At 44.0% G+C, this 10,328-nt stretch overlaps 1 protein-coding gene and 1 long non-coding RNA gene across 2 annotated transcripts; one reads left to right on the top strand and one right to left on the bottom strand.

The window, feature by feature from the left end:
• Positions 1-2,062: 2,062 nt before the first annotated feature.
• Positions 2,063-7,084, bottom strand: LOC311270487. The gene is made up of 3 exons (XR_014624265.1): positions 6,765-7,084; positions 6,497-6,676; positions 2,063-2,505 (listed from the first exon to the last, which is right to left on the bottom strand). It is a non-coding gene; the product is annotated as an uncharacterized lncRNA (long non-coding RNA).
• Positions 7,085-8,996: 1,912 nt separating this feature from the next.
• Positions 8,997-9,977, top strand: LOC311270581 (uncharacterized protein; the record flags this gene model as incomplete). The annotated part of the gene is made up of 1 exon (XM_084375538.1): positions 8,997-9,977. One exon carries the CDS (start codon positions 8,997-8,999, stop codon positions 9,975-9,977), a length of 981 nt encoding a protein of 326 aa, XP_084231664.1.
• Between the last annotated feature and the right edge of the window lie 351 nt (positions 9,978-10,328).

Here is a 10,328-nt window from a genome sequence, read left to right as displayed (position 1 = left end):
TGCTCAAGTACTTAATGGGCTGCTCAGCTCATGTCCAGCCAAAGCTTCCAGTCAGTCTTGTCAAAGCAGCTCTGAATCCCCCAGAAAACAGGTAGGCAGTCGGTTCTGGTTTCAAAAACATTACGGTTTATAGCAAATTAATACTGAGAGGTGAGTGGAGCTCACAGAAGTTGGACTGGTACACATAACTTTATTGTTCAGTGAAAAAATGACATTTACAGGACTAACATTGATGTCTTTGATAAAAACACTGTAGCCTTTTGACTTATAAGAGAAATTAAGCTTGAAACTTTTTTTTTGTTGGAAGAAATGTCTATGATGCTGATAGCTCTGTTGCTGAAATGCGTGTTGCCTATGACAGACATACAGTACATTCATCAGCACTGACGAAGAAAGCACAGGTTTTGCATTAACAGCAGCAGACTTTGAGACAATGGCATCTTTTGACCGCCCCAGGGAGAAGAGGAAGAGAGTGCCCACATCTTTACAGAGGCCTGTCTCCACCACAACATCCCAGATCAAGCTGTTGCACTGGACGGCAGGCCATGTTCTAAGCGAACAGAGTGCAGGACTACAGCTGGATGAGGAAAGGTGGACTGTGTTTACAGTATGTCATTGATGCCTGGTTGATGGTCAGTGTTTATCACATGTCAAACTTTGAATATGAACATGCAGATAATTTTATCATCATCGTGTTGCTGCTGTGCATGAAGGAATTACAAACTTTCATTTTGTTATCAAACCCTGTGTTGTGTTATGACAAATAAATCACCTTGAAAATGTTCATCTGTTCGCTGTTCGTCTCTGTTGCGTCTTCACCTCTCAGAACTCTGACTTTCAAGCCTGGTGGTTCCTACTGAAGATGGACATCTTTAAAAACAGCTCACTTTTAGTTTACTCACTATTTTTAAATGAATTAATCTACTGTTGGTGCTCTAGTGAGTATTTAGAGCTACGTGGGATTGAGTGTGCCTTCATAATGAAGGAGGATGTCAGCCAGTGCAACAGTGTGGCTGAAATTTTGTCAGTGATGGCACTCTATGGCAGAGGTATGCAACATTTCAGGCTTTAGATACACACACAATACTTATAGCAACAATTAATTGTGGCTGCGATCTGCTCAGCATTTGTTAACCACAGAGAAATAAAGAATATCACCAGACTAATCCTTTAAGATTTGTCACTTGTGAAGCAGGTTACCAGTAAATATCATGTTTGCTTTGTCTTCATGTGTGTAGCTTTAAAAAATTTGTCTAAAAAAAGACTTCTGTAATACTGTGAACCCTAAATCCCAGCAAGATGAATGCATCAGTGATGAGTTTTATTGGGGGAAGCAATGGACCATGTGTCTTTGCCTGAACTTGTAACCTTCATGGGGTGGGGGTCAGTTCATTGGTGCAGTTAAAGACAGTGTCCCCCCCTATAGTTAAAAGGGGGATGGAGGAAAACCTTGTTAGATAAAGGAGCCGCAGGTCTTCACCTGTGTGTGTGCTGCTGACCTGGGGGCCTCCCAGTTTCTTCAGGGCTTCTTAAGCTTAACAAATTGCTTCCTGGTCATGGTTCACATGATCATCACTGATGCGGGGGGCTGTTATACAGCAATCAGTCATGAGAAAAATCCGATACGTGTAATTTTATGCCTTTTAACTGAGACCTCAAGAGAGCACAGCATGTGCAAGGCACTGACTGGTACAGACTGAAGAGGCAACACATACAGGAGTTTTTCTTTTTATGCCAGACATTTAAGTGTGAATCAGTGTGTCCATGCAGTCTGATTGGTTACCAAAATAGGTAAGCAGGCACTGTCCTGGACGTGCTCATCTATTTATGGCTTGAAGGTATAAACTGCCTTTATGAGTGAGCTGTGTGCCACGGCAGGCGCCATTTTGTCCACCTTAAATCATGCTAGGCCTTTTTTTCCACAGGTTTTACAACAGCCCTACTTTCCAAAAGACCATCATCCTCATCTAAGCAGAATTAGGACTGCAACTAATGATCACTTTTCATCAAGGAATGCTTCATTTAAAATATCAAACTATTTATTTTACAGGTCCACACATGTCATGGTAAGTAGGTGGAAATTACCAATTTTCATATTTGAAATTTCTACAGTACAGTAATTACCTCAAAATTGACTGGAAATGACCTCCAACATCATTTAGTAATAATATTCTGCTATGTACCAATAAGCTGTAAATAAATAGCTGGTAATTTCTTTAATACATTTACAGGAAACTTCCAACTGGTTTTGTCCTCTGTTACGGTGAGGTTATATATTTCTAGGACCCAAACGCAGAGCACGGAGACAGGAAGTCAGTGAGTAAATTATTTATTTTACAAACTGTGATTTCCGGAGGGTAATGTTGAAGAGGAGACTAGACTTGCAGGCAGGCAGGCAGGCAGGCAGGCAGGTAGGCAAGCAGGCAAGCAGGGTTGACTGGAGCTGGCATGGAGAAACACAGGAGCAGGAAAGCAGGAAGCCAAACAGAACAGCGCTGGAGATCTCTGCAGGAGCCAAAGACAAGAGCATCAGCGCAAAGGCAAAAACACAGAAAACAAAATACTCTGAGTGTGTAGAATATACTAAATGGCAGCTCTCTGAATTCACTGTAAAGGATGCAATAATCTAGCGCCAAAGTGGTGGAGAGACCAGGTAGATAAAGCCAGAGGGTGATGAGATGATCTGGAACAGGTGTGCCACTCTGCGGCTACTGCTGCCACACCCACAAACACACACACAAAGGAGAAGGAGCAGGTGAGGGAGAAAAGGACGGGGGGAAAGCAGGTAGGGAGAACCGAACACAGAAAAACAACAGGACTGCCACAGTAGCACCGTGACAGCCTCTTAGGCCCCGTTTATACGTACCCGGTTATTTTTAAAAACGGAGACATTAACCATCGTTTGCACCCTCCGTTTACACGCAAACGGAGAAAACGCCCCTGAAAACGATGCTTTTTAAAAACTCCGGCCAGGGTGGAGATTTTGGAAAACTCCGTTTTCACGTTTGCATGTACAGTAGGTACTACTTCGTTGTGGCCGAGTTCACGCGTGATTCTCACGTGAATCACGTGAGAATCACGCACCTTTTTAGTGGAGGATCAATTGTGTTTTCATGAGAAGCGGCAATGTGCCCAAACAACCACCAGGTGGCATCTGTGAGCAGGAGGACGACAACATGCAGCAGCAGGGAGCAGTGACCATGAACGGACAGAGTTGCCTGATTTATGTTTCTGTTCGTTGTTGCTTAAATACAAGAATGTAGCTAATAATACCTCACCCACTCCACACCTCATTCCAACTCCTCCCTTCAGCCTGTCGCTACAGGGTCCCTCTAGCAAGGACAAACTTAGTAAAAAAATTCATTCATCTCATCCGCCATCAACATCATCAACAAGTCATTATGAAGCCTTTTATATGTCTTTTAAGGTCTTATTCTTTGTATTTTGTATTTATCGGTGATATTCCCATTTTATGTTTATCTGTTTTCGTTTTGCTTTTATGTTTAACTGTGGTCTTTTTTGTGCACACGTCAAAGACCCTAAAGACATCTGAGGTTGTGATTTTGCTCGCTCACTGCAGCACGGCTAAGTGGAGGTAGAAACAATTACGCACAGCCTACAGAAGTTTCAACGTCCATATAAGCATTTAAGAAATGATTCTTATCAGTTCCATAATTCAGAGAGGATTTTTACTCAACGAAAAAATGTATAAAGATCAGTTTTTAGGTTGAAGACACGACAGCAGCACGTATATCCAGACGCTGATGTGTGTTATGACTGATGTATAGCTCCCCTGGTAGAGCAGCTCCCTCAGTAAGCAGAATCTTCTGCTAGTATGAGTTCGAATCTCAGTATAGGCTGTGCCTTTAGTTAATGTGTTTTCTTTTCTCATCATCATTATGATCACATATGGCTCCAAGTTTGAGCAAATAAATGAGCAAATGAGCATTAATTCTCCACCGGCCGCGGCACCAGCTTTCCTGCTTGTGTACATAAAATACATTAAATTCTGACACCACAACTGTAGCGTACCGAATATCAATAGATGATAACCAGAAAAAAAAAAAACGTTCTATTGATCTGATTCACCGGACGTCGGAACTATTTTCTGAGAGAGGGGGGCGGGGGAAGCACGCACTTTTATCAATGATTAAGGATTTGATTTGAAGTTATTTTATAATGGCGTGCAGTTATAACAGAACTAGATGGATGAACACGGCATCTTTATTGTTAAGAAAATGAAACTTTGATCACTAAATCAAGCCATTTAAGGAACATAACAGCATTGGCGGCGTTTCCCAGATTCGATCGTTCTTAAGGACTTAAGAAGGCTCTTAAGAAGGGTTCGGCTAAGAAGGAGTGCTAAGATACGGGTGTTTCCCAGACGCGTTCTTAACTGCCTTCTTAGGAGAACCTTAAGATCAAGCCAAAGAAGCTTCTTAAGAAGCTCTTAGTGGGAGCTGTCCACCGCGGTGCTGCTGAAACTGAATCAATCGATGCCAGGCAAATCGATCACCCACCTCTTTATCAGTGCATAAGTCACACACAGCGCCCCATGGTCCCCTACCCCACAGGTGCAATTAGGCTACGCATGTATCGTGTGTGTGTGTGTGTGTGTGTGGGCGGGGTGTGGGTGCGGGTGTGTGTGTGTGGGTGTGTTGACGGGCGCGTAGTGCTTTCTACCGATCCAGCACGGATCCACCAGGGAGGGATTGGAATGAGGGTGCCATCCATGGCATGGCGCAGGAGAATCGGTGTCACAGCTGGCCCAATCCGTGACACCGATGCCTTGCTGAGGCCAGTGCCATCCCCCACCACCTCCAGGAAGCTCCCCACTGCGTAAAAACGCAGCGCAGCCAGGAGCTGCACCTCCGGGCTGAGGCCAAAATTGCAGCGGGTTGCTCTCTGGATGTGTGGAGACACCAGAGTGATCAGCCGTTGGATCTCCGCACGGGGCAGCCGGTACTTTGCCTGGACAGCCCGGTCTGACAGCACGTCCAGTGGGGAGAAGTGCTGACGCACGTATGCATTTATGTAAACTGTCTGGCTTCGCGCACGGTGACGCTGTTGGTTCGCAGCGAGAATGTGCTGTATTGCAGCCATGGTTTATCACACGCGCGGACTTTGGCAACGCATTTATATAGAGTAGCAAGTGAAGCCTCTCTGGATGAGGTTCAGCTGAGTTTAATTACATCTGTTTCCTTGATATCTGTGAAATGCCACAGGGTTGTTGTGTTTTTATGTGTAGTACTATAAACTCATATATGCAGATGTGTGTGGAAAACTTAAACGTGTAATTCAATAAAAAGTTTTTTCTTCTTCTTCTTCTGTTAACCTATGTTTCTTGCGCCAGTGGTCCGCAGCTACGAGCGCATTTCAACATTGAGCATTGTTTTATTATTTCGAAAAGTGGAGGATGTAAATTTCCCTGACGCGGCTTGATCACTGAGCATTTGGTCGCTAAGAAGGCTGTTAAGAGTGGGTCAGCTCGATCTTACATTTCCTTCTTAGTGAAAGATCTTCTTAAGCTAAGAGCGACTCTGGGAAACACATCCTTCTTTCACAGCGTTCTTAAGAGCGCTCCTAAGAAGATCTTAGCACTTAAGAGCTTCTTAACGAATCTGGGAAACGCGACCATTGGCAGGGCCAGACACAGCTTAATGAGCTTCTCCACCTCCGAATGCAGGATGGACACATCCTGGATGGTGCTTACTTCTCGTCCCCTACACACATTCCTCAGTATGGGGGAATGCAAATGTTAAGGCATCTGGAACAAGTTCGCTTAACTGGAAAGACCACATCCATCCCCCACACAAAGCTTGCTAGGCCAGTGCCCCCACCCCCACGCGCTGAGGACAGCAAAGAGGTCTGCAACAAATACATTGATCACTTGGCCAAAGGATCTCCTCCTGCAGGGTGACTGCTTCAGGGACTCACTCCGCTTTAAATAACCTTCTGTATATCCGACTACTGTGAAGCTGCTGATTATGTATGTAGCCCTCCCAACCAACTCTATTTTATTACAGCACTGTCATGGTAAAACCCCTTATACCTGATGACACCTCGAGCCTGGGAACTGAATTGGAGGGAGTCCACGAAAATATCAACCGTTTAATGTGTTTACTTAAACTAGAGCGTATGACTCTGCCTAGGGTGCATAGAGGCCTGGTTAGCTTATTTTATAGCTACATTGTTATTGTGAACTTTAATACTCCCATGCATGTACCTTTAACACACTATAGCCCTAATAACACCACATTCAAATAAACATTTGTGACTGCAAATACACGTTGCAACAGGAAGAAGTGTTTATTACACAGAAAGAAAACATAGGCAATCACCCTTTACTTTTGACCTGGTGACCTTTGAGTTCAGAAAATAAAATAAAAAATAAATAAATACCCGGGTTTTGTAAGTCAGTTATGGTACCATATCGTTGGCGCGCATGTCGAGTTGGAGCTCATGTATCCTTGTGAAAGTGTTTCTCAGTACTCACGGATAACCACAGTTTCCTCAAACCCTCGCTCAGAGGAGTGAGGTGACAGGAGATGAAGAAAACTAGTCCTGCTGACACGTCCTCGTGCAGCAGCAGTCTCTCTGGCGACAGCGGGGATCCTGAGCACCCTCTACAGCAGCAGCAGATCAGCGGCAGGCAGGCATGTAGGTCGGAGATACACTGAGCATAATTCAAAACACTAATAAACTCACTGTTCGTTCTCATACATTTCCATATTGTTACCAGCTCAAATAGTGCTCATACTCACTCAGGAAACTCGGCGCAAAATATTTCTCCCTCACACACACGCGGTCTCCTTCCAGCTAGCAGAGATGAGGCTAACTCTAGCTCTATACACAACGATAATGGCGTCTCGGACACTCAGTACAATTCCCGGCTGAAACAGCTCTGAACTCGGCTTTTACACATTTGGTACCGGTAACACACAAACTGACCTTCCGGTTTAAGGTTTTAGTAACAACAGTAACTTTATAGGGTCTCAAATAGCTTACAACTACTTTTCCATGGTGTTGTCACTCTTTTTCCTCGTCTCTCCCCGTTACTAGCCCGAGCCTCGTCTCCTCTCTTTTTTTTTAGTCCCACCCCCTTCCGAATCCGGTAGGTAGTTGACACTCATCTCTGACAGGCACGGATTGGCTAATAACAGATTGATACCTGGTTACTCAAATAAACAAAAGAAACTTCATGAGACATTCACAAACCATGAAAAACATGGGACATTTTAGTACCTTCCCCAAATGAAGTGCACTTATTAATTTCTCTGTATTACTTCAAGGTTATTTCACCATAGAACTAATTTAACAGGCAATATTGCAAAATATACTGAATATTTGTAAACCCAAACACATGAAATAACATATCATTCATAGCAGGGCGCTACATGTATTTTAATAAAGCTAGAGAAAACTGTCTGACATGACGTGGCGTCGTTCTTCTTTCTATAAGCCTGTTGTAGAAAATATAAGGAATAGAAAGCACAAATATTTGTGTTAAATTCTGACACCACAACTGAAAGAAAGAAAGCAGCCGGTGAATCAGATCAATAGAACGTTTTTTTTTTTCTGGTTATCATCTATTGATATTCGGTACACTACAGTTGTGGTGTCAGAATTTTATGTATTTTATGTACACAAGCAGGAAAGCTGGTGCCGCGGCCGGCGGAGAATTAATGCTCATTTGCTCATTTATTTGCTCAAACTTGGAGCTATATGTGATCATAATGATGATGAGAAAAGAAAACACGTTAACTACAGGTACTGTCTATACTGAGATTTGAACTCATACTAGCAGAAGATTCTGCTTACTGAGGGAGCTGCTCTACCAGGGGAGCTATACATCAGTTGTAACACACATGAGCGTCTGGACATAAGTGCTGCTGTGTCTTTTAGGTGTCTTCAACCTAAAAACTGATCTTTATACATTTTTTCGTTGAGTAAAAATCCTCTCTGAATTATGGAACTGATAAGAATAATTTCTTAAATGCTTATATGGACGTTGAAACTTCTGTAGGCTGTGCGTAATTGTTTCTGCCTCCGCTTATTAGCCGTGGCTGCAGCGAGCGAGCAAGCGAAATTACAACCTCAGATGTCTTGAGGGTATCAGATATTATAGGCTATTCTTACATTTAAGCAACATCCAGTCAGGCCGTGATATAGGCTCACGGGGGCAGACTGGGACAATAATTCAGGTCGGCAATTTTACCAGTAAACAAATGTTCCTTAAAAAACAACTAATGTCCATATTTTAGCTCTACTGTAAAACAAAGAAAGCACAAGTGATTATCCAAGGTCACCCAGATAACTGAGGTGTCCCACCGCTGTGAAACAATCAGTCTGAATCAATCTGATACGGTTTAGCAGTCCCCCTCTCCATTCACTCTACCTGTAGCCTAAAACAGCGCCACTCTCCATTGCAGCTACATTGTGGTCAAATGTGGAATTGTCCCAAAATCGTTTGAGCTGCAATTCAGTACTATGCTTCCACCTAGTGGCTACAGTTGTCACTTACATTTCACACGTTGCGTGAATCTCGCTCCCCGCGAGTGAAATGGCCACTTTGAAGTAGTACCTACTGTAAACGGAAAAAAACGGAGAAAAACGGATATTTGGGGAACTGACGCCAGATTGTGCGCCGGAAAGTGCCCCTGGGTTATGCGACATTGTTTACAATCAACAGTCAGTGTTTACAATCTGTGATCATGGATGCATGCAGAATAGCAGTCATATTTATGCTGGTGCAATCTCTTTGTGTTTGTTTGCATTTACAAATACAAGTGCTGTACTATGTGGAGGAGCGGAGATGACTTAGTGCTCAAAGGTCAGCATTGTTGCAGCAACTTCTCCCTCCGACACGGAGAGTGCGTCCGCGTCGCCGCCGCCGGCCTCGCCGGTTTTGGGTCCGACCTGGGCGCACTGCTGTCTCGTGGGATAACTTCGAAAATGAAGTGGTTCTCCCGGAGGAGTGGCGTGAAAATTTCTGCATGTCGCGGGCATCGCTGCTGTCACTCTCCGAGTTGCTGCGCCCTTACATCCAGGCTGAGAACACCATCATGCGGTCCTGTGTCAGTGTCACAAAAAGAGTTGCCTGCACCCTGTATTATCTGTCCGACGAGGGCAGACTGCGCAAAACAGCCAACGCATTCGGTCTCTGTCGATCGACAGTTTCAATAATAGTAAGACAAGTGTGTGAGGCAATAGCTGTCCACCTCGGTCCCATGTACATAAAACTCCCCACATCAGAAGACTCTGTCACGCAATTAGTGCAGAAATTTGAAGCAGTGCACGGTCTCCCGCAATGCTTAGGTGCTGTGGATGGCACACATGTGGAGATAAAGCAGCCATCTGTTAATTCCACAGATTATGTTAACAGGAAAGGGAGGTTCAGTTTGAATGTCCAGGCTACCTGTGATTATAAATATTATTTTATTGATGTGGTGGTTAAATGGCCTGGGAGCGTTCACGACGCACGCATTTTTGCCAATTCCACACTCAACAGCCACCTGAGAGATGGTAAAAACCCACCATGTCCCAAGCAGATAGTTGAGAATGAAGATGCCATACCCGTGTACTTGCTTGGAGATCCTGCATACCCCCTGCTGCCATACGTAATGAAAGAATATGTGAATGGGGGGAACAATGCTCAGGAGCAGTACTTCGGGCTGTGTTTGTGCCGTGCACGGATGGTTATTGAATGCGCATTTGGGAGGCTGAAAGGCCGTTTTGGTGCCCTGAGGAGAGCCATGGACATCAACCTCAATGACCTTCCCTTTGTTGTATATGCATGCTTCGTCCTGCATAATTACTGTGAGGCTGCTATGGATACTGTGGATGACATCAGGGTTAACGAAGCCATCCAGTATGACCGGGACTACCAACCTGACCATCCACCATCTGTCAGAGAGGGAATGTCAGCTGAAGGGAAGAGAGTCAGGAGAGTCCTGACACAGTTTCTTGACCCATAAGCTGACCCTGTGTGTGTGTGTGTGTTTGTGTTTCTTGACCCATAAAGGGACCCTGTGTTATCATGGCATTAAAGTAAACACTACAAATAAAATGCCTCTGTACTGCATATATCTGTATTACAAAACAAATGAAACAGCATTCAAGTACCATTTCCAGGAGGCTTCATTATAATAAACAAATTGTAAGGCAGTTCTAAGGCATACAAACATTGTTCAAATTAACTCATTTCAAAGTGCTTGCCATACAACTGACCTCAATGGTACAGTATGAAAAAGAAAATGCCACTGTAAACTTAACAACAAAAAAGTGCAATTTCTGTTAACTCTTATTGCAGCTGCCAAGACATCAGA

This window comes from Pagrus pagrus, assembly GCF_965226575.1.
Source record: "Pagrus pagrus genome assembly, chromosome: 15".
In the NCBI taxonomy this organism is placed as follows: Eukaryota; Metazoa; Chordata; class Actinopteri; order Spariformes; family Sparidae; genus Pagrus; species Pagrus pagrus.
The sequence above is the reverse complement of the archived record's forward strand: the minus strand, read 5'-3'. Positions and strand labels throughout refer to the sequence as shown.